Source organism: Oreochromis aureus, linkage group 15 (assembly GCF_013358895.1).
Source record: "Oreochromis aureus strain Israel breed Guangdong linkage group 15, ZZ_aureus, whole genome shotgun sequence".
Lineage (NCBI taxonomy): Eukaryota > Metazoa > Chordata > Actinopteri > Cichliformes > Cichlidae > Oreochromis > Oreochromis aureus.
Window position 1 is genome coordinate 9964146 of NC_052956.1, and position 27999 is coordinate 9992144.

At 40.9% G+C, this 27999-nt stretch overlaps 1 protein-coding gene across 3 annotated transcripts; it reads right to left on the minus strand.

Moving 5' to 3' along the window:
* Positions 1–566: 566 nt before the first annotated feature.
* Positions 567–27024, minus strand: ppp1r13bb (protein phosphatase 1, regulatory subunit 13Bb). 3 transcript variants are annotated; one of them, XM_031727576.2, is made up of 19 exons: positions 26625–27024; positions 26215–26386; positions 19697–19844; positions 17977–18096; positions 17067–17137; positions 12040–12141; positions 9141–9315; positions 8575–8774; positions 8279–8443; positions 7779–7971; positions 4940–5073; positions 4089–4542; positions 3338–3784; positions 3000–3244; positions 2781–2918; positions 2551–2684; positions 2277–2443; positions 1908–2107; positions 567–1672 (listed from the first exon to the last, which is right to left on the minus strand). In XM_031727576.2, the coding sequence occupies exons 2-19, from the start codon at positions 26221–26223 to the stop codon at positions 1631–1633; spliced, it is 3144 nt and encodes a 1047-aa protein (XP_031583436.1). In that variant the 5' UTR covers positions 26224–26386; positions 26625–27024; the 3' UTR covers positions 567–1630. The 3 variants fall into 3 exon arrangements, with proteins under 3 accessions (XP_031583436.1, XP_039455309.1, XP_031583434.1); XM_039599375.1 differs by having other exon boundaries at positions 3000–3784; positions 8303–8443; XM_031727574.2 differs by having other exon boundaries at positions 3000–3784.
* Positions 27025–27999: the final 975 nt, after the last annotated feature.

The window sequence follows — 27999 nt, forward strand, 5'->3', positions numbered from 1 at the left end:
ACCTTGGAGGCTAGATTAAACTTATAATGAAAGCTGTCAATAAAAACCCACCCTATGCTATGAATCTTTTATAACTAAAAATGAGAAGTTGATTCTGGCCTGGCTCATTATTTTTGTTATATCAAATCTTTAAAGGGACCTGTTATGCTTTTTTTTTCTTAAAAATACTGTTACCAATGTGGATGCTCACAATAGACATAGCCAAAGTGTCAAATAATGAGGTCAGGTTATGTTCCCTCGACAATCCACACCAACAGCTGAACCCTCACACCCCAGTGTTTTCAATCAATCAATAATAATAATGATAAAAAAAAAAGGACCAGTTCTGAATTTTATCTTAACAAAGCTAAACACAAAATAAGCTTCAGAAAAACTATTATTTCCTCTTCCAAAATCATACTAAGTCACCTTAGGTTCACTTTATATTGCACACATAGTTGCCAACATCCGACCGTCCGTGGCTCCACAGTTTAAGAACCAACAGCTTAAAGAGTAGAATGAGATATAGATATAGATGTAGCTTTGCTTCACACAGAATGACGCACACCAGCTCACAGGAGTTATTGTTCAAAGGCTCACTTATAATTTATTAATGTTCTCGCCACACATCCGCAACAATCCTGCATCCACATTCTGAACAGATGACACTAACGGAAGAAAAATAAATAAAGAAATCACATCTTGCAACCATGTTTGTGAAATGCAATTCATGGCAATGTGCGAACTCTCAAATCTATATTCATCTTTTCTTGAATACACTGGAATTTGACTGGCCTGTCTGACAAAAATACTCAGGATTTACAGCATCGTCTCAAAGGACTCTAACGTCTGGGAACTAATAATCCTTTCTGATAGCAGCAAATCAATTGATTATCTCACTCCTCAACAATTCTGCAAGATCACAGGGAGTAATAGATTTAAAGTTGTTGCATTTTTATCTTTGGTGGTTAGGCCTTCATTAAAGTACATATTTTCTGCATTAGTGTTTTAGTCACAGGGATCAAATTAGCCTTAAAAAAATACTTCATGTCCAATAACTCTAATTACATTACATTGACAAATAAAATAAAATAAAATGGAAAAAAAAAATCAGCAACTTCTCCCAATCTTAAAGATGAACTTCCAGTTATCAATATAGTGTCATGTAAACCATTGCTACCACAGACCTCAGTAGGGAGATGGCTAAACAAGTGTGAACACTGCAAGAAATACTGAGACAAGGATTAGTGTTTGATTCTTCAAATTGATGTCAGTTACAGAGCTGGCACTGAACTGGGATCAAATCCAAGTCGGGACAATATCAGAGCGACAGGCTGAAGAAAGGTGGGGGTGGGGTAGGGCTGTGGGCGGGGGCGGGATGGAGTCATTCAATAAACATCGGAGTGCTTGTGTTTCATTGTGTTTGTGTGTGCAGATGTAAGCATATGTGTCACGAGTTTTGTGCCCACTGCTTCAGAGAAGGAAAGAAAGAAAGAAAGAAAAGAAAAAAGGATTTTTGTGAGAAGCACAAGGCTCAGGGGGGGAAGTTATGGCCACAGGGAGAAGAGAGAGCACCAGGCTCTTTTGTTGTTCTCTGCTCTTGGTTGTGTCAGTAGTCCAGCTGTTAGCCACAGGTCAGTGGAGTGAGACACTATGCCAGGGAGCGCTGACGAGGTTTGATTCTAGGATACAGCTGCAAAGAAAACAACAGGACAAATTATTTATTATTACATATTTAGTCACTGAAATCTTTGATGAATTCTTGTTTTGCAATGGTACATGTAAGTGGCATCTAACTGAAAAGTCAAAGAGTCAATCAGCTCGAGGGTAAATTTTAATTTTTGTCAAGTTAAACTTAAATTTGGATAACAAAGCTGAAATTTGATTGAAAAAAAAAATGAAATGGGGGTGGGAGGAGTGATGTTTACCCCCAGCAGGTTGCGGGGAACATAGCCCTCATTGTCCTCGAGTCGTGCCCACCACCACTCCGTTTCGCTGTCATCTTGTCGTCGCAGGATGGTGATGGCGTCCCCCTCACTGAACGACAGCTCGTCCGGATTTTGGGCTTCATAATTCCACAGAGCGTACACCGTTCCCTTGTTCATTACGCCCAGTTTCTCCTGAACACCTGCATGTAAGAGAATCCAAACAAACAGTTAGTATAATTTACAGTTCAGGATATTTAAGTATAATCTTACATTTGCTACATTATTTTTATTACAGCCTCAGCGATTGGACTCAAAGGACTGGAAGTCTTTCTAGAATTTGTACACACCAGTTGGTGTGATGTTTCTCACCATATAGAAACTGGGAACACTGGAGGTAGCCCTCTTCCATTTCCTCGCATTTATCCGCAGCAGTCTCCACATCGCTAATGGTGCTAGCAAAGATGGCGGCACCTGACTCGACCAACAACTTACAGAGATGAACACTGTTGCAGGAGGCTGCACAGTGAAGAGGAGTCCTGTTGAAGCACACACAAACAGGAAAGATGGATACAACAGGTCACGTAAACCTTCAAATTCTGTGTCATCATCCAGTTTTCATCCTGTTTTCCTTATGAGGACTCACCATCCATCACTGTCAGCAGCATTGACGTTCACTCCAAAATCCAGCAGGAACTTGACTATATGGTGATGTCCTGCGCACACTGCGTTGTGCAGAGGTGTGATGCCCTCGTCGTTGGGAGTGCTGGGATTCTCCACCTGGAAAGAGAAAGGACCGGGACAAAAAAAGATGAGTGCTTAAACTACATTCACATATAAAACAAATTAAAGTCTATAAATAGAATCAGAACACACCTCATAGATGATCCTCTGGACCAGGTCAAATTCTCCCTCCAACGAGGCGTCCAGCAGGAGAGCCAGAGGGTTAAACTTCACTCTGAAGCCATGACCAATGCGGTCAGAGTTTGGTTTTTTTAGGTTTGTTCGCTTCTCCTGTAATAATAAAGAGGAGGGATGAGCCTTTGAAGCACTTTTATTTCTTTGAATAAAAGTCTGTGTATGTGTGTCTCTCACCAGTGGTTGTGAGACCCCTGTGCCACTCTCCTCTGGAGTAGTGACCTCCGGCACAGGGCTGGGCAGCGCCGCTTCGGAGCCTCCCACGTTGTTGTTGCTGTTGTCCTCCGATCCCTCGGCTTCAGCGGGATCCATGTGTCCTTCTTTTGGTGAGGCCACTGGCTCGTTGTCATTAGCATCAGTAGTGGCAGGGGGAGCGTCAGAGCCCGGCTCCTCTTCACCTGGTGTTGGCGCTAGCGCAGTTTCTGAGAGGAGATTCCCATTGTCTGTATCAGCCAGAGGGTCACCTCCCAGGTATCCAGGAGGATTACTTGGTTGATAAAATGGTGTTCCATTACCTGCACCACTCCCACCTCCAGATCCACCAACTCCATTTCCCTCTATGCCTCCTGCAAGAGTGTTGAATCTCTGGTAGAGCAGTTTCTGGATGTTGGGTCCGCTGGGACCCTCTGGTTCTGTGATGGAGCTGCGCTTCTTCAGCGGTCTCGGAGCGTTGGCCAGCTTTTTACGGAGCACTTCGAGGTCAGCGTCGCTTTGGTAGCGCAGCGGGGAATGTACCATTGGCGTCAGCTTGGTTGGGCTAAGTGGCCGTGGTATGTTCTCCACACTGGGAGGAGGTGCTGACGGCTCGAGGTGCTGGAAGCTCTCATGATCGTCATATTCTCCGTCTAATGTGTCCTCACCACTGGGTTGGCCTTGGAGCAATGGGAAGGCCCCTCCTGACTGACCAAAAGGCAGAGGCGAGGGAGGCGTCGAGCTGGAGGGGAGAACAGGCTTCCCGTATACTAAGAGAGAGCAGACATGGTAGCGTTAAGGTTGAGGGCATTGATGCCATCATTACTTTCATTATTAATTCACTTTTTCATTTTGTTTATAATAACTCAAGAGTTGGCAGTCTGTCTATCATACGTCCTCAGAGCTTGAGTCGTCCCTAAAATTCCTTTTATTTTTTCACACTTGAAAAATTAAAAGAATTGCGGATTTATATGATATAAGTATATCATCACATTTCGGACTGCAACTAACTAAATATTCTCAGTTTCTGGGCAAAAGATTCATAGAAAACTGTCCCAAAATCTCAGCTCTTACCTGCTTTAATAGCAGGCTTTAGTGGCTGGCTCTTTGGCGCCGACTGCTGGAGGTACATGTGATAGATGGAGCTTGAGTTCACGGTTGGTGGGCCCTTTCGGGGAGATTGAGGCCGTGATCCTCTGTCTGGGATGAAGGGACGCACTGCCACAGCTGGTGGAGGATCCAGTCGTTCACTCATTCCAGAAGGAAAGAGCGGCGCATTAGGTTGGAAGGTGGGGCTCGGTGGCACTGAAATACGCTGCTGGATCTGCTGGGAGGACGAGCCTGTGGCGGGGGGCACGCGGGGCCAAGCGGGAGCTGGTGGGTTTGGGAGTGGGCGAGGTGGGGGAGGTGCATCTTTACGGCGCTCCAAAGAGCTGGCTGAGTTTGCGGAGGTGAGGTGGGATCCGTATGGTGGTGGCTGCGGCTTGTTGATGGCTGGGGAGGACACAGCCATTTTGGAGTCTAGCACCTGTGAAGAAGCATACAGGCATTTATCATTAAAACAGCTGTTATATGCAGAAAAAATGAAACATTCACTCCTTCCCACTGAATAAAAATCCATCTTCAGCAGCCAATTTTCCATATGTGCAACTGGTATCATACAGGCCTAGGAGGTTGCCGTGGTTACATATAATTTGCATGAAACACGCCGACTCGTCTCAAACATTAGCCATTTTGCTCTCCAAGCTGTATAGAAACTCAAAGTGCAATGCAGATGAAAAGCAGAGAACATTTGCTTTCAAAGTAAAGGTTGCTCCTTATAACTGAAGCTAACATGTTTCAAAAACTGTTTTTTATTTTAAAGACAAATGCTCTCCATTTTCGGTTCCATTTCCTTTCAATGAAAGGAGTTTAGGAGGACGTACCTTTTCTGCACTTGGAGCACCGGGGGAGCCTGAGGGAGCACTTTTGCCCTGGGTATCAGTCCCTAAGTCTCTTCTCTCAGGAGGTTTTAGAGTTGCACTGGGCTTGCCTAGAGTAGGCCAACCAGTTTCATTAGCTATGGCATAAACAGGACACATTTAGTGGAGAGCAAAAGAAAGAAAAGATCACACAGTGACTTGTGCCGTCTTAAACGGCAGCTTTTTCTTATGACTAAGTGCACTCTGTGGAATATTAGTGATGACATTTCAAGACTACTAGTAAATATAATGTTGTAAACACATAAAACAACCGGTATCAACTGGAGAGGTCAGGATTTTTTTTTTTTTTTTAGATGCCCATCCTATTAACCAGACACAATAAAGAAACCAAGAGCTCGCTTTATGTTTCATTTACGTCCATCACTGATAACAAATAGACATCGGTCCAAAGAGAAGATCTTTCCCATGAGCTCCCCCACTCTCACACATCAGAAAGGAGATTTTCTTTATTTCTTTTATAAGTACAAACTGCATCAAACTAAATGTTTCAAGAGGTGTCGCTGATCAATAGGATGAAAATCCCAAGCCTTCACATTAGATAGAGGAAGGAATTTATGCATATTAGTATGTTGCTGATTTTAGTCATGTAGTGTTTAACTTAGTAACTATTATTGGTAACTAAAATGAAAGTTAAGATGATTTGTCTAATAACAGATAATAATAACTGCATAAAATGTGAAACTAAAAAGAAAATATCTAAAATAAAAAAATAAAAAAATAGTAATTTCAAACAGAAAGGACAGCGTGAAAGAAAAAGATGACAAAAAACAACAGAAATAAGTGCTGCACACACAGAAATTATAATAACTGTCACGATCTGTCACACAGCAATAATGCTGGTGAGTGATGTGTTAAAGATGCAAATAAGTGCTATCATATATTAGTAGACCAGAGATTTTGACTTGTTGTAGTAGGAAAGAACAGGTAGAAGAAACTTTGTCAAAAATCATTCCATCAGCTGTGATTGTAATCCACAAGAGTGTGTAAACATGCATAACGATAAAGCCATTGAACTGGCACACCTAAAACAAAGTTTTAATGTTATAAATCACAGCTGTGCTTTTCCTGCTATAACAAACCAAAATGTTTTACAATGAAAAAAAAAAAAGTCTAAACAGTAACAATAAGCCAACACTATCCAGAGTCTAAAAGGGAAAAATCTGGGTCTGGTTCTTCACAGATTATCAGGAGTGACACTTAAAGAGTGAATCCTATGATATTTTAACATGCACAGGTTAAATTCCTCGTGCATGTAAAGCGCTCGACAGCTAAAAGTGATTCTCACAGCTTAGCTGTTGTGAGAGTTTGGCGTGAAGGTTAAGGTGGCCGCAGGCCTGGGAATGAGGTGAAGTTAGAACAAAGCCACGATATTATGGACTGCTTTACATGTTTAAACTTACGAGGCACTCAACTCAGCGAACCTTCTCAGAAGTGTATGAGAACACACAGGACCAGCAGCGCTTTGCCATCAGTCATGTGAGGCATGATATCAGCTACAATCAACAGCACCAACTTCGTGCAGATTATGCTTTTACACAGCACCCTGGTACTTTCAAGTCACTGGCAAATCCACGGAGGAATCTTAATGACCAGTCAGTGATTTATGGATTCAGCCTGAGACAGTTGGAGCAATTTACCCATCACAGCAGTGAGTGATTAGAGTGTAGGTGGCTCATGGTGTGACTGGGGAGAGTTCTTAAATACTCAATTAGTTCACGTGATAAGAAACTCGATTAGATGGAATCAAAATTGCATGATGGATTACATTGCTGTAATATGGAGGGAGAAAAAAGAAATCTGGGGCATGCTGTGGATCCTGTGCTACAATCAAGACAAGGTTCTGAAGGTGCCATCCTTTTGCTTATGCAGCGCTGTGCACTCACGGGACGTGCCGTCAGAGCCAGTGGAGGCTCCAGGGCCCGGGTGGGATTCTGGAAGGGACGGGGGAACCGGGTCCACAACGATGTCTAAATCAGACACTTTCCAAGGGCCGGGAGGCTTTCGCACACCGTCTGCCCCAAGAAGAGTCATCCCCCACCCAACCCCCACACCCAGTGAGACAGACATCACAAAGACAAGACAGGATAGACATGAAAGAGAGACGGAGAGACAAGGAAGGGAAATACAGGTTACACAACACAGGAGAAGAGTGAGGTTAGAGAGGAAGGGAGGAAAGAAAAGCAATCACAGAAATCAAGCCCAGGTGGAGAATCAACTGAGATGTCAGGTAGGAAGGAATCAGTTCAGGCAGAGGAAAGAACTTCAGCAGCATGCAGAAAGTGTTCAATGTGTAGCTGGAAATGCTGGATTTATGATCTATCTGAACAGAACCCTGGATGATTGGAGGTTTCTGATACTGTCCAAAGTCTGAAATCAGTGATCTCACTTTCAGACATTCATGCCTTCGTTGACCAGCTGGCTCTACAACAGCGGTCCCCAACCTTTTTTATGCCACGGACCGGTTTATGTCCGACAATATTTTCACGGACCGGCCTTTAAGGTGTTGTGGATAAATACAACAAAATAAAACCATACCGGTACCAAAAGAGAAGATTTATTCATAACACACGGGAAAAAACCCAGGGAAACCAAGTTGACAATAAAAAGAATTAAAAAAAATAATGCTAAAAACCCTGGGCTGGGGACCGCTGTTCTATAGAACCTGCACTCTCAGACTACATGTACTAAACTTGTCAGTGTTTTTTAAATATTTCTGCATTTTGTAAAAAAAATAAAAAAAATAGATAATCTCCATGTATAAAATCTTTGGGTTTAAACAAACCTGATTTAGTGCGGCCATGGTTGGCTTGGTTATTAACACCCAGAGTCTGAGGTTTCAGTGGATCTGGTGGTATGGTGTAGCCCCCTTCCTGTCGAGCCGGTACGGGAACCTGGATATACGGCCCGACAGCAGCAACACGACCCAGAGTGCCGGGAGCTGGCTGGGGAGACGGAGGCCCATTGGCTCGATTCAGCTATAATAAAAGAGAATGAGAAATGTTTGAGATGTCAAAAGAGTTGAAAAGCGAAAACTGTATAAAACTTTCACTACTCCAAGGGCTTTATGGCTCCTCTAAGAAGACAAATGAAAACTTTTCTGAGTATCTATAAAAACTTTAAAACTTGCATTTAAATGTTTTATTTTATAATAAAAAAATCACAGTGTATAAGCTGATGTATTACAGAGGGAAAAAAAAGGAAAAAAAACCCAAAAACTTCTTTCAGAAGTTTCCCACCCCCAAAAATATGTAAACAGGAGATGTTAAGGGCTCCTAGTCTTACAGGGAGGTTCTCTTTTTGACGTGCCTCAGCTTTTTTCTTGTAGAGACGCTCCCTCAGCTCGCTGATGCGCTTGTCCATAAGCGTCACTTCCATATTGCGCTTGTTCAGAAGCTCCTTCTGTTGCTGCAGCTTGCTGTTTTGCTCCTGATTCAACTTGTTTCGAATCTGATAATGATGAGCGAAGACATAAACAAATGCATAGAAAGACTGAACCAAGATAATCTGCTATCACTGTAAACAAGGGGAACTTGTAAGAGTATGCACAACATGATGAGCTAATTTCAACTCTGCATTACCTGAAGCTCCTGGTACAGTTTGCGGAGCTCCAGCGCTGCAGCACCGGTTACTTGGCCACCCAGGGACGTCTGTATGCCATTCAGCTTTCCTCTCCGCAGGTCCTCTAGCTGCAGGCTAAGCTGCTCCACCCTCAGCACAGCTGCCTGCAACTCCGCCTGCTTCTCCTGGAACAGGCTGCTAACCTGCTCGATCTCAGCCGCTGCATTTAGGAGGGAAAAAAAAAAAAAGGATCAGCACAGCACCAACAGACAGCTTCTTTGTTTTGGGGGAAAAAATATTCCAAACCATTCATCAAAAATCAAATGCTATTCTTTTATTAAAGAAACGAAAAGATCCTCAAGACTAAGATGATTCAGAACTTTTATTCACCCAAACTCAAGAGTTCTGAATATAAACTATGCACTGATATGAGATATAAATCTTCTTTCAGTGTCTGATAGACTGTGAAATAGCTCGAGCCGAGCGCAGACAACCTTTCTGTGAAATAGTTACCCATCTGATACTCAAATATAACCGTCTCTAAACAGTGGTGGTAAAGTTATGCACATATTTTAAGTATACGTACACAGGTTGCCATTGATGACCTTGCTGTAGTCCACCTGGCCTCTCATTGCGCGAATCTTCTTGAGCTTGGCCTCCTGGCTCTCTACACGTTCCTTCAGCCTCTGCAGCTTCTCGCTCTCTGAAACGCTTTGCTGCTGACGTCGCTCCTGCTGCTTCAGGTAACGCAGACGTTGCTCCTTTGGAAAGCAAAGCAAAGAGTGATTGATTCACAGGGGAAACCTTCATAAAACGGTGGTTTTAAACTGTACAATTTGTATATCTTTATAGGTTAAAACATAAAAACCCAACACATGAATCTAAAAATCAGCAGGGCACCACCCAAAGCTTAAAGGAAATCTAAAACTAGGCTAAATCATTCTACTCAGTACATTAAATGAATTTCTGTGCCGTGTCAAGACGGTCTGAAGGCTGAAGAAAGGGTCAGATGACTTCATCTCCGCCCAACTGAGAATTGCTCCAGTTAAAGTCCTAAAATAGGAAATGACAGGGCCAGGTTTCCAAATGACTGCAGGGCTTCAAGTGGGCCTACTTTTCAGACACCACAACAAAGGCAATAAATAGTCCTTCTATCAGCGAGTCTACAGCGGGCTTTATTTTGCATGACTGATCAGCATACCACAAGCACGGTGGTCAGAGTGAGTTAGTGCAATGAAAAGTCACAGAGTGACAAGGTAGGCCGTTTGTGCGACGTTCGGCTCCTCCTCCTCCATTGAAGGAGAAATCCTGATAATAGACTGTAGGAGGGTAGCCACTGCGTCTTTACCCATTGGTTTGTGAGGTTCTTTTCTGAAGCCTTGATTTTTAGCAGTATATTTAGAAGCACACTGCTTTTGGAGTATAAAGTGACTCTATAGTGCTTTGTTCATTAGCATGATGTATCCATAGATGCAGACGCAGATACTTGGCATTGATTAGCCAATTTTTAAAAATAATCCTTAGAAATAGTTCTCCAGGCTTGTTGAAGAGCATTAAAAGCTCTTCGTTGGATGTTGGCTGCCTTTTGTTCTGTTCTGTCAAGATGATCCCACACTGTTCAATAATGTTGAGGTCCTGGGCGACCAATCCATGGAAAATTAAATGAAATAATGACAAATTAAAATTTGGATTCATCACTCCATAAGACCTGTTGCCACTCATTTCCAGTCCTGTTTTTTTTTTGTAATTTGGCAATTCCTCTTTTCCTCCTTTAAGAGTGGCTTCTTGACGGCCACCAAGCACAGCACTATGGACTGAAAGCACTGTGAACTAAGACCATGTCTGATGAGGCTTCAGTGAATCATGATGGATAAACTGAGGATCCAGTTGCTTCTCGGGTCTTGTGCCAGGTCTTTGCTGGATTCTTTTCCCCATCAAGCATGACTTGATGCAGTACTGTTCATCTGCATGTAGATCGTGTTTTAGGCCTGCCACTTCCTTTGTCCTCCACTTGTCCAGTTTCTTCAAAGAAAGCACACTGGACACTGAACAGGATATATAAAAATTTCTTCTAATAGTTCTTTGGGAATCATGTTTGTGCAAAAGTGCTTTTTTATCACTGTCAAATTGTGTAATATTTGGCATTTTTGATGGATTTACCTAAACAAACTGGAGCAAATTTGTTTTTGTAGGCTGTTAGTAACCAAGTGCCTAAAGATACAATTTAAAATTGGTTCTTTTCTAAGTTGTCTGTTATGTGTAGACACAACCCTGGCTCATCCCTTGAATTAGGTGGCTTTTTATGTTTGAATGATTCACAAGTTGGTGTTAAGTGGTTCAAACAAAACAAATATTGTGAAAATGGTCAGGTACAAGAATGGACTGAAAACACTGAAAGCCCTTCAGAAAGCTTAGAACACTATTGTGCAAGACCACTTTATAATTATAAATATTAAGAAATAATGGGTGACTCAAGACTTGCACAGTACTGTAATTTGTCAAATAGCTGGACTATAAAATAAATGCCCAAAATTACCAACACCTCACAAACAGGTAGCGACATAAACAGCTGTAGTCCTTATTAGTCTGCTGCATGTTACCTCGGGTCACTGACCTGGGCCTCTTAACTTGTGTTTGTTATACTGGTATCTTTTTAATGACAATGTCACAACATTATATGGCTCGCATTGTGGTTAATTATAGGCCTAGCTAGCTGCCTCTGTGTGATGCACCCATATAATGTATGGTTACAGCTTACTATCCAAGCTTTCTTGCATTAGCTAATAACTTAACTCCACCCTACGGACTTTCAGCTAAGCACTTGACCTGCTTGTCTGAAAGTCAAGCAGGTCTTTATTGATAATTATTCACAAGGATGCTTTTCACAACTCCAGATAAAATCCTGATGATGTGGAGCTGCAGCTGGTTAAAGAATAGCGCTAATTCCTGTAAAGACTTGAGTATCATTTCTGACCGACTGGACAATCCTGGCACCGTGACTCACACTGCATCCAATCTCATTCGTTACATAATGGTTTGCCCCCATTTCAGGTCACGACAGACTCTTTGGATGAGACGAGTGCAACAACATTCCACTTTCTCTCCGACAGAGCGGTCCAAGGCTGCTTTGTGTCCTCAACTTGATTGAACTAATGCCCAGTCTGTGTCTGCGGCATCGGACTAAATGACACATCATCAGGCCAAACCCTGGCCAAGGCTATGATTTGTCAGGTCTGCTATGTTACTCAGTTAAGTTTCTGCAACAATTTTTCAGTAACACATCCCAGCATAAGAACATTTACCAACTTATTTTAAACACAGTTTTACAGAAACAAACACATAATATGAACTGCAAAAAGATGACAAATATGGACACACTTGTGCTTCCAATTAACACATTTTGTTAGCATAAAACAAACTTTGCATAAAAGACATGACTGTATTTGGAGGAAGGATTCGTGGTAAGAGAATGAAACTGCTGATACCTTTGCAACGAGCATCTGCTGCTGAGCCTCGATTTGCTGCTGCTGCCGTGTGGCCATCTCCTGCAGCTCCGACAGCGTGAGCTCCACACGCTGGCTGCCCACCTACACACCAACACAGGAACTGGTCAATACACTGAAATCTTGCCAACTACTCTTGATGTTGAACCACTGAGACTGATGATTAATAATGAGTTTAATGAAGGTGTTTTTCCTTATAAAAACTCACACATTTAATCAGGAAAAAAAGGCTAATTTGACAAAAAATATGGTTTATTATGTCTTTATAATTTCTGTACTAAAAGGTGACTGATTCAGACTCAAAATTACATTATATTATGCTCGCCTCTCAGCCAAAACATTAACATTTAACAGCAGAGTTATTCAACATCTATAAGCAATACCTTTGTGCTTTTTTACACCAATATTCAGGTAAATGTTTGATAGCACTTTGATATGATAACACAAAGGTCAAGTCAATAAATGCAGAATAATATGGGCCTGCAACATTACATAAGCCAAAAATATTATATAAGAAAAAGAAGCTGGAAAACAAAGCACAAAGAAATAGGTTACGAAGAAAAAAAAAAAGCCATTTGCAGAAATGATTTTAAAAGATGTCTGGATTCAGTAGCCAGAGGGTCAAACTGCAGTAGACTGCACAGTACTGAGAGCTGGGGACTCTTTCTCCAAAACAGCATCATTATGGAACCTTAATTATGATGGAGAATCAGTTAGTGGGCAGTAGGCCCGAGCCTCTGAGGGGCAACATGTCATTTGGTGTTTATACACAAAGCATAAGCTTCGTATCGTATGAAGGCATTACTGAAGTATAAGAGTGGAACTGTGACCAGACACGAGGCTGCTGCGTTATTCAAGCACACAAAATTACCAGAAGTCAGTTTTGTTACAGCAAAACAAAAACATGAATCAGTTTATTACATTTAGCTCTGATTGTCCAGAACATAGAGTTCTAGAGTTTTAGCTAGAGGAAGCTGTGTTCCCAAACATAAAATAACCTGTTGTTGATGGCTAGTAACACTGGAGAGCTTTTCTCTTTGATGACTGGGTGGACTGTAAATGTGCACACGCTCTTATTTTGCTGTTATATTAATACACTGATCATGTTCATTGTTAAACAGACCTCGGTAACTGACGTCACTGTGGCATCGCTGCACAATGAATTGTTTGGCAGACAAACAAACAACTTCATTCTTTGCTACTTCATTGCTTTACAAAGTTTAAAAGAAAATGAAGTGTACCGAGGGGGAAAAGTAAAATCCAATCAGCGTCAGTGCAGATCCTTACAATGCGCCAAAAAAACCGAAAAGATTAGAGACCACAATGCCTCGCGTACCCCACGTAACCTTCTTGAAACTTTGAGTCAGCTGTCAGCCCAGAGCTTTGTAATGAGCGGCGACACAAGCCGGTACTATTGATCATTTTTATTGACTGACCAGCATGTGTCTGTCTAGTACATTTTACATGCATAGCACAATCGAATGAGCTGAAGTCTAATTCACTTGTGTGTTTGTGTTGCTTTCTTATTGCTCATGTTTGTTGTCAGTGTTTGTCACTCTCAAATAATCGCCAACCGTCACATAAGATGCAAAAGAGCAATGTGGTGTGTTAAGTATTTTTTTTATTATAAAAGTAACAAATCATAGCTCACTATTCAACCAAGTGTTACAGCTGCAAAGATAAGTAAAAGAGAGCCCTGCACAACCAAACGCTACTGCAGCCAAACCCGAGACACAGACCCATGCAGCAAACTGTCGACTAGTTACGGAGAGCCTAAACAGAAATTTAAATGAGAGAAAAAGAAGAAGAAGAAAAAAAAAAAAAGGTTTCACCTCCAAGAAGAGTTTTCATGAAGTTCACATTTTGGCACTCATGTGTTCTTCAAGAGCTCACAGAATAAAGGCAGGCTGGCTTTTCCCTCCTAGGTTTGAATTTCTAGATTCAAAACACTGACGACTACCTTTAAACAGAATACTGAGTGAACACGCTCCACCAAACTACAAGCGATATTGAAATGCTCCCAGCCTTTGCTTTTGGAAAGAGCACTGAGAGGGAGGAGACGATGCAGGAAATGTCATGGTGCCTTTTTTCCTTCAACAACAGACCGAAAAATGTAGAATACTGGCTCGAGTAGCGCTTAGTAAGAGGCATATCGTGTGTCAAGTGCACGGATGCTGGATCCAACACATATTTAAAGTAGTGGGGAGGACAATAATACCAACAACAATACCTGTAACTACTGCTCTGTTTGGTTAGAGGAGACCTGAAAAAACATGCGTCTTGCTGGGAGTAAATTCAACTTTTACTTTATTCAAAGAATGCAACAGTAGTATACCAACATAGACAATCTTTTACTCCTTGGGATTTGTTAAGACTTTTAGATATAAGGATGTCTAGAAAGCCTCATAAAGTCAGGAAGGGCAGCGTGATGACTCAATCGAGAGAGATGGGCAGAGTGGGGGAAGCCACTGGCACATGAACACGGCCATGCTCAAATGCACTCAAGCAACACTGCATCAGTGACAGTTCCTCTGAGGGAGAAATCGACTCTCTCATGTGGCAAAGAGAAAGAAACACCCAACTGAGCAGACAGCAGGAAGAGAGGACGAAAGCAGCCAAGTGCACACTAATGAGGGACGCTCTTCTGCAAACCCATCTGCAAATTGTATACATTTGCCCACAAGGACTGTAATTGCTTGCAAATGTAAAGTCGTATCAGGGTAACACTGGAGTAATTCCTGAGGATGTGTGTGACTAGTTGCCTGGACGTTTAAACATTGCTGTCCTTGCTAGTCGATCCCAGAAATACTAGTCTGTTAATAAAATAAGAACAACATGTTTAACAACCAACAGCAACTGGACACCATCCGGGAATAAGGCTCTCTCTCTCAGACCCACTCTGCCTCCTGAGCTACAACCTACAAATTCTAAGCTATTAATTATAAAAGATTTCAAAGGAAAAGCAGCAACCGAGAAACCGGCGTCACAGGCAGTTTGATATTGTTGCCTGGGAGAAAAAGATAAAATCACTGAAATTATTAGTAATTTTACTAGTCTTGATTAATTCAACTAAGTTTTAGGGTAGTGCCAATGAGCTGTCATTATCATTTATGGCAGCTAAAACGGTGGTATAAAAAAAAGAAAAAAAAGAAGTGTAATCGTAGTATTCCCTACAGGGATCACTGTTCTTTAAGATGATGATGATCAGCTCTGCTGGGCTGACTGAAAGCCTCTGGGGTTTGGGCAGCAGCAAGTGGAATATCTAAAGCACTGATCCTCTTAGCAACCATTATATCATCCAGCGGGCCGACTAATATAATCCTCTAAATCAGATATTAAGAAGAAACTTGGACACAAGTTAGTCTCAGTACTTTGAATGGGAGGAGCCTGTCAGTGTCTCTTTAGGTCAGTAGTGACACTAATGATACAGAGTGTGTCATTTGGTGCCGATCAATAGCCAACTTCTATATCTACACTCTAAAGTATTACACTGTTCCTTTCTGAGGCTCTCCCCTTAAGCACATTACTCATGAAATAAAATAAAGCACAGAAGATTAAAGCGCCAAGTTTAGGTTTATTTGTTATACAAGGAGCTGTGGAGGAAATACACGCCTTTTAAACACAGAGTGCTCAAAGTTTTAAAAGTAATATCTGCAACCATCCTCAAACACCCCCTTCACCTGGTGACCATGAAAGGTCCTTCATTACTCAGATGTTTTGGCTGTTTTAAGATTTTAATTTACCTGCTGAATATTTAAATTTTGTCCAAAGAGATCATCTGAAAGCTTTGGTACACATCTGCGTTCGCCCTGTTCCCTCTATCAGCAGGGAAATCATCAATAAACACCATCATGCCACTTTCATTAGCAGCCTCATCACAACAGAAGCAAAACCGCCATGTTTGACAGATGAGGTGATGCTTCAGAGCTCAAGCTATTCCTTTCCTCTCCACTTTCTTCTATCCATCATTTTCAAAGAAGCTTTTTTTTTAATGCTTTTTTGCAAACTGTAACCGGCCTTACTATTATTTAAGGCACACACAGCGTTTCTATCTTAAGACGAATTCTCTCAGCTTCTGGTCATGATATTACTCCATCCTGGAGCATTCTTGACTGTAATTAATTCACCATTAATTCTGGCTAATCAAATCACTTTGATTTATCTGCTTCTTTACACATACTGACATCCACTCAAACCCATCTAGGTCTAACTGGGAATACATCTAAGAAAAGAAAGCAGGCCTTTTGTGCATAAAACAACATGCAGGAAACATTTAGTCACCCAGTGTCCAGTTACTTTTAAATACTTGAATACTGGTTCTGTCTCACACGGGTCTTTTAATACTGACAAAAAACCTCAAATTAAATCTGAGAAATGATATTTCACTGTAGAATTTATTTCTAAGTACAATGTGCTATGTACATGTAGTCTATGGATGACAAATCTGTTCAGATCTTCTCAACAAAAACAAAGTTGCAGATTTTCTAGGAGAATATACAGAGGATAGCTTCTGGGTGCTCTTATGCTCTTGAAAAAAGAAAAAAAACAAACAAACAAAAAACCACACTCCCTCCATCTCCTGCTGTGCTAGATTCTTCCTTCAACCCTTAAGGTTGAATTAGTTACAATTTCTTGACCGCAACACTTTCTTGTTGAGAAATCTGGGACAGATGGTCAGAGAGAGAATGCTGTTCCCAGAGGCTGCTCTTATCGGAGTCATTCATATCTCTTAGTACACACGTCCTTAAGCCAAAGAGTACATCAATGGGTACACCTGACAGGAAAAGCCAACAGTGTGTGGAAAATACATCAGAGCAGAGACGATCCTCTGATTTTGGAGTTAAACTTTTTACTATTATGGTGAAGGATGACCAAAACCTCCAAAACAAAGACACGTATACTCCCGTTTCATTTCTAGTGTGTTTTATACTTCTATCTTGTACTGTGAACTATAGGTCAAATGTTAAAGAATACTACACAGAGATAGATATTTCACCATTAATTCTCACCCCATTCTCATTGTGCTTTTCTCCAGTATTTCCACTTCTGCGACTCATTTGCTCCTGAGACTGCTGACTCCCTGCAAAAAAGGGGGGGGGGGGAAATGAAGCAGTCACCATAAAAAAATAAAATAAAAACCCAAGACAGAAATGCAGTATACTAGTAGGACACTCAGGAGTGCAAAGATGAGCGTACTGCACGCAAGTGAAGATTCAGAGACAGCCACCATTGTCTGAAATGGTCTAAAATTTTACTGGTATGATTGCACATGACAGGGAGCTTTAAGAACTGGGACAAGCACTTCTAACTAAAGCCACCTACCTCGTACTTTTAATAAGTGTATAAAAATTCACAGCAGAGAACAGAAAGCTGCCCTCTTTTCTTTAATTAAAAAAAAAAAACAAGAAAGAATGACCTCAGCTTTTATTTTATAGCTTATGGCCAATGTAAACATGATCAGGAAGACCACCAACATTACAGACTCAGGCTGATAATACTTAAGAGTGGATGTTACACATAGCTGTTTATGTGATTAATGTGTGTGGGATAGCTGGCAAACCAGCTTTTTTAAAAGCTGGTTTTTTTAATTCTACAAAGCTTTTAAGAACATAACGACACTTAACCTATTTTAAGAAAGGCTAAACTAATATTTACAAAGCTCCAAAAAAGGAGAAAACAAAAACAGAGAGAAATGTGGGCTTTTTTGATGTGTAAAGTCTGCAAATGGCTTGGCTAGACTAGACGTGGCAGAAGAAAACAGAAAGAAAAAAAACACCAAGTGACACCAGTCTTCATTACAAGGAAGGCAGAACAGATGCCAAGAATTTCCCGACAGCTATCGACTCCACCCTCTACTGTTCAGGCTTCTGCGTGAAAAAACAAGCACACAGAGCAGAGAAAGCAGCAGACAGCACACACCTTGATCGCTGCTCTCAGTTGGTGAATCTTCATGCCGGAGGAAGAATTTCACTTCTTGCTTCCGAGGTCCCCACTTCTGCATGTGTTCATACATCATGTGCTCAAAGGGGATTGCTCGCTCTGAAAAGTTAAGTAAAGGTCGACCAGGTTCAGTCATTTACAATAGGTACACTTATTTTCAGCTAGCCTGGTTCTTAAATGAACAAAAAACACTTAACTCTAAAGCTCAGTGATTAACTTGTTATTACAGTCAGTCGGCACTTCATTAGTTACACTCTGATAGTACTGGGTTGGACCCTCTTTTGTCTTCAGAGCTGCCTTAAATGTTCATGGCTCAGATTCAACAAGGTGCAGGAAACATGCCTCACAGTTTTTGCTCCATATTGACATGACTGCATCACACAGTTCCTGCAGATTTGTCGGCTGCGTGTCCATCATATAGATCTCCCATTCAAGCCCAGCCCAATGGGGCTCTATTGGATTAACATCGAGACCTTGTTTATAACAAGTGTTTACTTGTGTTATTGTTGCCTTCCTATCAGCTCAAAGCAGTCTGGCCATTCTGCTTTGAACTCTGGCATCAACAAGGCACTTTCATCCAGACAACTGCTGCTCACTGGATATTTTACTGGCAGGGTATGTGGTAAATAATTTCTTGGATATGTATGCTGTTTCCCACTTTCCCAATACTAAGTATTACTTTACACATTAACACACTTTTAAATTCAGAAAAGAAAAAGCATTTTTTCCAAATTGTGAAATTATTTCTTGAAGCACAAATTAAAAAAAAAAAAATATCACCACAGCAATTAAAAAACAAAACAAAAAAACCTTTCTAGTCTCTCCTACTTCAAAGATTTTCTTTCTCCCAGACTCCTCATTTTTAGTTGGGCTTCTTAAACATGCAAGGCATCAAACTGCTTGTCTCTGAGCGTGATGCCACCTGCCATACATTTGCAGGGATTATGTGTGAATAATTCACTTTATGCTAATTCTGTTTACATCTTGGCCATACAGACAATCTCAGAATTAAAATGATGATACCCCGAGGAAGAGTCCACTGATAGAGATGAATATTTACAGCACAATGTGTATGCAGAACTGAAAAAGATTGAGACAGAGACAGTAGGTAGAGACAGAGACTGAGAGGTTTTAGGAGGGTTTTGGGGCAGCCAGTTGCATTGTCAGGCCTCACATGACTGCATAACGTGGGGTCAATAAAGCGTTTTACTGGAATGCTGTTTTCAACTGAGCAGTAGGCCTTTAAAAACCGCTGATAACACTGGGTGTGTCAGCACAGCGATGGTGATGGGACCGAGTGGAATCTGTTGTGACAGGGGCGTGAAGTACACTGGCACATAACCCTTTTCTCATATTAAAATTTGCTATGTGAATAATTTTATTCCATTCAGGTAAGCATGTACGGCCCTATTCAGCACCTCATTTTTTTTTAAAAGTGCTTGTTTTTACATTAATAAAGACAGCTAAAGGCTACTGTTTGAGAAAATGAAATTCTTGTGCATGCAAATGAAGTGTCTGGCTCAGCAATAATGGGGTTTCAGATTACTTCACCTTCAGGCATTTACAAGAGACACCCGCTGTTCTTTCTCTTTAACGTGGCAGCGAACTGGATGCTGCTTCCTATAAGAAAGGCAGCGCTCCCTGTTCTGAATATTAAGCACTTCAGCGGGTCCGTGAGAAAGCTTCAAACGAGTCTTACCGTTGCCTCTCCACACCTCGGCCAGATGGCAGCCGCTCTCGCCGGGCTCTTTACAGAACTCGACGACATCGCGACACGTTGTTTCAGGGGTGATGGGCACCTCAGTCACGGCCTGCTCCCCGTCGCTGAGGTACACCGTCAATATCATCTGAAAGGAGAAGGAAGACAGTGAGGGGAAAACTGAATTCAAGTGCTCAACAGTGGAATATGAATGACACAGATTACAATAAAAACAATGGTGTGTTTAAGGATGAATCTTTACCCTCTCTATTGCTACAAAGCCTGCTCTGCTGACACTACATTTCCCTGTTGACCAGCCCAGACTGTGAGTTCGAGCTAGCATCGGACTCGTGTCTGTGCCTGCCAAATTTCTGTTTACTATGATTAGTGTCTGACATAGCACTGAACACATAAAGTATGAGCTGAAAGGTAAAACATATCAATACATGCCTTCACACGCCTGTGTCGGCTCTCAGCTTCCACCAGTTTTTGAACAACCAGCAGTTAAATCACATCGACTTGACGGGTGTATGATCTAAATGATAGCCCAAACTCTTAACTCTTAACTCTTAAGGACTGGTTAAAAAAAACCCTCTAAATCTGATAAGAATGAATGCGAAACAAAGCATAGCCGATTTATGATCTTTACGCTTTATAATGAGCTATGAGTAAACTTCAAGCTGCTTCAAGTTCTCTGCATTATGCAGACATTGTGATGTCTGATATGTCCATGTCACCTTTTGACTAAGCTATTAAGAATGAAACTGAGTAACTCAGCAGTTGAGTATTCAACTAGTCATTTAAGTTTCACGCTTACACAGATTTACCAACATAAACCGTAAACTGAATATGTTGTTGTTGCTTGTTTAAAAAAAAAAAAAAAGACATGTCATATTACTTTACTTTACGTTTTATTACTACATGAAAACATGAAAATAATAAGAAAATATATCTTGGGCAGTGATGTTTTTTTATCTGATCTGGCTTCACACAGTCTACCTAAATCATAGCCCATTCACAGGTATATGATCACCCCCTTTGGACTTTCTTGTAGTTAAGATTTAGTTATTTTTCCCGCATGCAAATCAACAGACAACCCATTTATTCAGAAAAAAAAAAGCCATGGTCACAGTCACACAAACACTCAGTGCTACCCCTCAAGGATAAGGGCATGGAAGGCAGCCAATGCATAAATAAATAAATCCCAAAATCTAGATCGTCTAAGATGTTAAATCATTTCTAAGATGATTCGGTCACTGCAAAGTACTGAATCACCGGGTTAAATACATTTGTAGGGCATGTTAATCTATGAATTTAGGTTGCTAACTATGAGCAACATTTTTTTTCTTCCATAAATTGACAAAATGTTTCTAGGCAAGCAGGTTTTGGATCCTATAATAAGATTATTCAATATCTATGTAGAATAAAACTAACAGCAGCATAAGAGGTGCAAAACGTTTGAATATTTTACTTGACAAAAACATTTATATACCTTGTTTAAATCAACAGACTTGTTTTTGCCCTGCAGGAGGTGACACATGTATGCACTGATTATTGCAATCCCCTCTATATTCATCGCTATTGCACATCACCACAATATGGGTTTTTTTCCCCTCCTGAAGCGGCAGGCAGATTTCCATTGTTTCCTGTGGGACAAAGCACTCTCGAGTGTTGAGGAGTGCCTTCCTGTTTCATGTGACAGGCCTCACTCGCCCCTCGCCTTCTGTGGCACGTAACAGAAGAGCCGCACTGAGAGGAGTTTAGCGAACAAAAACAGCCCAAAAAAACCTTCTGTAACAAAGAATGTTTTGCAGGGATGCTCAAAATGACGTAAACGTGTTTGAAAGGATCACTTGGTGCATGCTAGACTCAATTTCAGCTCTTTCTCAGTAAACAAAGAAGAAAAGTGTTTGCTTCCAAGCGGTCCCACTTCAGCAATTTTTATACATGTTTCGCTGCTTTAAAAAACACCAAAACAGGGACAGCACTAAGCCTAAAGAAAAAAAAAAAAAAGGAAAAACCTACACTATAGTTTAGTTGTAACTCCTAGAGTTTCCAAGAGTAGATTGGGAGGCAGAGTCTTCAGTTATCAGACTCATTTACTGTTGAACCACCTCTCACTTTATTTATTTTTTTAACAGACCTTTTTAATCTTTCATTCTTAATTTTAAAAAAACTAAAAGGATTACGGCTGGGGTTGGCTCAGGTTGCACTAAACCACATTTTAATTATATTGCTAGAGGTCTAGGTTGACGGGGGACCTCCCATAATGCACTGAGGACCTCTATTCGCCTCTCTTTCATTTCCGACACATTTTTTGCCACTCGCTCGGTTTTTTCTTTCGCCCCTGCAAGTTAAGCTTTTACATTTCCATCCTTATTCTGCAGCCATCTCTTCTTGTTAGTTATGGGGCCATCTAACATGTTCAGTGTTTATGTTCTGAATGACGTTATATAAACGCTGTTATCCTCCTGCTGACTTCTAGACAAAAAGCCTTTTCATTTACGTGCAATATGGTTCAGAATGCCAATTTAAAGCCCCCAATGTCAAAAAGAGGTAGAGAAAGAAAAAAAACCTCCAGAAACTCTAAAGTGAAACAACTAATACATCACCAGAAAAGTGAAGAGACACTGATTTTGCTGACTGGCTTTGACTTTGCTGAAATACAAATAATGTATAAGATGAAATGTTCCATGTACATACTTTGCGTACACATGGCTTCAGGGTGCATTTTCAGTGTCACAATAATTGCCAGCAAGCACTATTGTCATATATAATCTAGCTTTAGTCACCAAGCCTACCTACAGATAATTACTCCAGGAGTTTCTCCAAGACAAAGTGACTCATCCTTTGTAATGATGCAACTGCATGATTCATTGACATTTTCTGCAGCAGCCAAAATTAAACGATATGATCTCTTGTCCCAGGGATCCTCCGTGACTTCACTCAGTGACTATGAGAATCAACAACCTGCATTTTCAGACAAGGATGGTAAAAACATAGAACTAATGCTGAGACACCAGGAAATCCCTTTGTGGCTCTGCGCTGTTTCTTACAGTGTTAATATGAGCTAATGGATGACCTTTTTGGGACTGCATGTGCAACAGCGTTACTGGGGGAAAAAAATTAAATCTGAAAGATCTGAATGAAACGTCAAATGAGTAAGTGGTTAAGATGGATGGATTGCAGAAAGAAAGAAAATATTTTCTGAAAGTATGGCAGGGGGTGCTACAAGCTGCATAATGACATACAACACAATACAGTAAAAACCCAAAAAATATTGAGGCTACTAGAGAGAACAACAGCTTGAATATAAAGAAGACTAAGGCATTCTTATTTGTATTTGTTATACAACTGCTTCTAATATCCCTTACAGATTAAACTAAAAGGAGAAAAATAATATAAAATCCATCAAAATCTGCAGTTTTTCTTTTTCTTTTTTTTAAATGACAGCAACACAGGCCTGCATTCTGAATATCCTTGGCAGCATACCACAACAAGCCTTCAATGATTAAAAACACATAATTAATCAATCAGACAAGATGAGGTGAAAATTTAAACTAATCACAGCAGCTGCAGACTAAACTACACAGAAATCTAGAAACTACTAGATATATCCAAAACAAAACAAACTCTGATCCAGCTGAGTGATCACTGGGGATACGAACCACCCTCACTAAGTTGCGTCTGCCCATACTCTTGGCTCTCTTGGCCGCCCTCCGTTTCCTCTTGATCTCCCTCTTTGGTGGCCGGTGATGTTCCTTTGCCCAGATGGGGTTCTCCTTGGAAAGGCTAACGAGGCCACGTAACACTATAGTCACAAATCTCTTCATCGTGGCACTGCCGCTTTTGCGGGCACGAGACTTAGATGTTATGCCATCCCGAGCAGACCTCTAAACCCGACAGTGATGCGTGCATTTGAAAAGTGCTGCAGAGGAGACTTGAGAGGAAAAAAACACAAGCTGCATGTGCAGTTCGAGCAGGGAGGAGGGAAGAGAGAGAGAGCTAGTGTGAAACAAACAGCCAGCGAAAGAAGGAGAGAGAGCAAGGGAACAAGAGAGTGTCACAGGGTGGTGGGTATGGATGGAGGAGGGTGATGGGAAGTAATTTTACTGGAAAAGTGTCCCTGGGATGTGCCTGTGGCTGCAGCACCAACAACTCCCTGCTAATGAGAATAGTTTGGCCACAGCTGTGACTGGCAGGCAGGTCAACACCATCATGCAGAGCCAAGAAAGAGATTATGCTTATACTGGGCTGTGCATGACTCAAAGGAGTCAATGCATTATGCTACAGTGGGCACCATCTGGAGATCATTTAACTTCTGAGAGGGAAAAGGCATCAATTAGTGCCCCGATCTCCAGCACACAAATCCAGTTACTTATTTATTCCTAAAGATGGGCCCTGAGTGGATGGAAAAACATTTAAGCACATTACTGTTTTGTCCATAAACTTGAACCATTCAAATCATCCTTAAATGTCATAAATGTAAGACACTGGAATACAATACTACTTACATACTCCAGCTGTAACCAAAAACACAAGTAACTGTAACCCAGCAGAAGCCCAAATGTGTGGTAAACAACACACTATGATAAGTATTGGTCATGAGTCTGTATGGTAATCTGGTCAGACACAAACACACAGCTTAATCACAGCTAAACTCAAGGAGGCTGTCAAAGTTGTCTCTGACATTCTGGACTAATAGTCCATCTCATGCTGCCCAAACTTGCCAAAAACCACTCATCAACCGTACGGAGGAAAGACGAGACAAATGATGTGAAACAAACTGAAACATCTGAGTAACCATGATGCCTGCAGACTACAACATTATCAAGATATTTAAAAAAACAAAACAAAAAAAACGTTCCTTTAGTTGGTCTTCAGCACTCACCCAATGTTTCATGTTGGTTTAACAAATTTTATCTGGCTTTGCTTTTACAGACTTATGTAGACGGCTCTTACATGTCTAATACTTATGAAGTGCAAACGCCTTCACTGTTAAATTTTATTTGAAACTGTGATAATGCATACTAATAGTATTATTATTATTATTTTCCTTTTACTTAGAGTCATTTTTAACGTGTATTTTTTTAAAATTAATAAAATAGATCTATCAGTCCCAAGCAGAGGGAACATGTAAATCAAATTTGATTTAGTCATACCCAATAAACTTGATATTTTTAGTTTTTAATGATAATCGTTTTATTATTTCAAACAAGTATATCTACAAAAATGTGAATGCAGCAATAATATGCATTGTTTGCTTTTTCCTGTAAGTCAGGCTCTGCCCGGTTCCACCGCCTGAGATTAATGCCACTTGACAATCTACTCGACTCAAAAGTTCCCCTTAACAACAGAGCATTAGTCGACGCAGCCACACAGACCTAGATCTGCTAACGTCTCATTGGCTGCTGGATTCACGCGAGAACCAAGCGGCTCGCTGCCTCTCTGCTCGACTGGCTCTCTGACTCTGATAGCCTGTTGGTGCCACAGGGTACAGCTGTCCACCGAGGCAATGGTAGTAACTGAATCTGAGAACTGCCGCAAATATGGACTTGCTTCTGTGATACTTGGTACTTCTGGAAATGTACAAGCGTCTCTGGAATGGTGATCAAGAACTATACAAATTTACAGCCAACTTCAAACCAATAGTCGCTTGGAAAGACATAATACCAAGAGTGAATCACCTCTCTTTTAAAAAAAGAAAAAGAAAAAAAAGATGAGATCTCACTGAACTGACTGTAAATTTATCCCTTGCATGAGTTTATGTTCCGCTCCCGATTCCCACAGTCGCTGCCTTCTCAGCACTAAAGATAACAAAAGAGATCCCAACAATGCACTACTCCAATAGGGTTGCCAGTCAGGTATTCTTTTCCTTGCAACACAGAGCGTCTTGAACAATAACACCAAGGTAAAAAAAACAAAAACAAACACACACACACACAAAAAAACTAATAGAATGAAAATAGTTCTTGGCTTAACACACCTACTATACCCACAGCTTTAAATACATCATCCATTGTGTAAAAGCATTTTTTGTAACACGAATGAATTACAGTACGATTATCACAGAGATAGTCAATCATACTAATCTAACCTGCCCTACTGAGACGCACAGCGTTATAAATCTACCTGCTAACACTTGATAAGAGGGGTCACATTCTGATAGAAATGAAAAACTGATCACATTGTGTTTATAATTTAGGATCCTTTATAAGGTTTGCGTCACTCTTTTATTCTCACGAAAAAACTGCTGTGAAATCATAAAAGCCATAGTAGATCATTTAAAAAAGAAAAGACTTTTATGACTAGGAGCTGATCTGCCTTTAGATTATCTAAGCAGCAGTGGGAAAAGCAAACAAACTCATATCAGTCAGTTAGAACTTGAAACTTGTGTGTGTATGGGCGGTTAGTGAACCATATTTCTGTTTTTATAATTACATATTTAGGAAAAGCCCCACTCTTACATGTTCATCAAGTCCCCTAAATGCTAAATGATACGCTAGATGTGCACTTACCGGCATCATATTGGCAACTCTGCGGGATCACAATCAGCGGGCATCGGCAAGCTGACTTTTGACTTCCTCGCTTATCTTCTATGGCACCACCGGAGAGTCAGCAAAGATCCACCTTGCTAGTTATGGGCTCCGATTAACTCCAATGTTACAACCAAATGGGCCTCAGTCCCCGCTGTAGACCAAAAAAACAGCGAATTACTTCAAGTACTACAAAGCCAATCACTCTAAGACATCTGACTCATACTACAAAAGTATATTGTAATGTCACCAGCCGCAGGCATCAACTTAAATGGGCCAGGCGTGGCTCTGTGCAGCGGCTGCTACAAACAAGCTAGCTCGCAAAGCAACGCCGAGGCAAACGACAAGGCAATTACATGATATTACTACGCAGTGTCTGCAGATATACTCACCAATGTCAGAGACGAGTCATTGTTTCAGCGAAAAAAATCTCAGCTCTCCTACAATGAAAGGCACGCAGCTAACCCAACCAGCTGTCAGCCAGCCAGCTAGCGTTATCTCCCCCGGTAAGGTGGTAGCTGTGTTAGCTGGAATCAGAGATGGCTAGAGGACGGTATGCACGTCGATGTCTCCGCTCTCGTCGGCCCTTTAGCTTGCATTGGCCGAACATCGGCACGAGCTGTCGACAGAGAGGGTGTTTTTTTTTTTCAAACGAACGAAAATAAAGGTTTAGTGAGGTTTTTTTCTACGAAGGCAGCGAATCATCACAAGCAGGTTAGCAGTGCTAGTTCACGAAAATACACATAGCTGGAATCCAGTTGTTGACGGTAGGAGGGGCGGGGCTACATGGCAGCGACGAGTGTCACGGCAACGTAGAAAGTCAGGAATCTGACGTCACCACCAGCCATGTCAACTGCAAGCATACAGTGCTATGAAAAAGTATTTGCCTCCTTTCCGATTTCTTACTTTTCTGCATATTTTCCACATTTACGTGTTTCAGATCGTTACATATGTTTTTTAATTTAAATTAGACAAACATAACCAAACAAAATGGAGTTTTTAAATGATGATTTCATTTATTAAGGGGAAAAAATCTATCTAAACTTATATGGCTCTATGTGAAAAAGTAGTTCCCTCTTTAAATTAACTGTGGAATTAACTGTGATTAACCACTTGCTCTGGAACACTGAGTTCAGTTTCACTAACCCAATTACCGCCAAATCACTAAACATGTTTAAGTGAACCTGACGAAATGAATTAAGCTAAAAGATATAAAAAAAGAAACACATCATGCCACAATCTAAAGAAAATAAAGAATGAAAATCGAAGTCATTGACATCATCAGCCTGGGACTGGGTACAAAACAATTTATACATGTTTGGGAACCACATTGAAAGCATAAAAAGAACATCATACCAAAAGACAAACATGGTGGTGGTAGTGTGAAGGTTTTTGCTGCTTCAGGATCTGGACAACTTGTTGTAATTGATGGAACCATGAATTGTGCTCTCTAGCAGAAAATTCTGAAGGAGAATGTCTGGCCTTATGACTTCTTCAGTCTCAGGTGACTGCAGGTTTACCCAACCTCATAAACAGTACATTTGCATAATGACTGATATCCCACAAATACTGAAGAAGTCACTTGGATGAGTGAAAAAATGTTTTCTTCCACTGAAAATGCAATGTCCAGATGAATAGAATAGATTTTGAGGGATTTTCTCACCTGGGTGATTAAGCATGCATCAAAACATGTAACAAATATGCAGAAAAAAAGAAAAGAAAAGAAAAGAAAAAAGAAAAGAAAAGAAAAGCAAAGAAACGAGGAAG

Coding starts and splice junctions, on each gene's coding strand:
- ppp1r13bb (XM_031727574.2), bottom strand. Junction 2,685..2,780: donor TCCAGAGGATCATCTATGAG/GTGTGTTCTGAT, acceptor TTCTCTTTCCAG/GTGGAGAATCCCAGCACTCC. Junction 2,108..2,276: donor GTGTTCCCAGTTTCTATATG/GTGAGAAACATC, acceptor TCTTACATGCAG/GTGTTCAGGAGAAACTGGGC.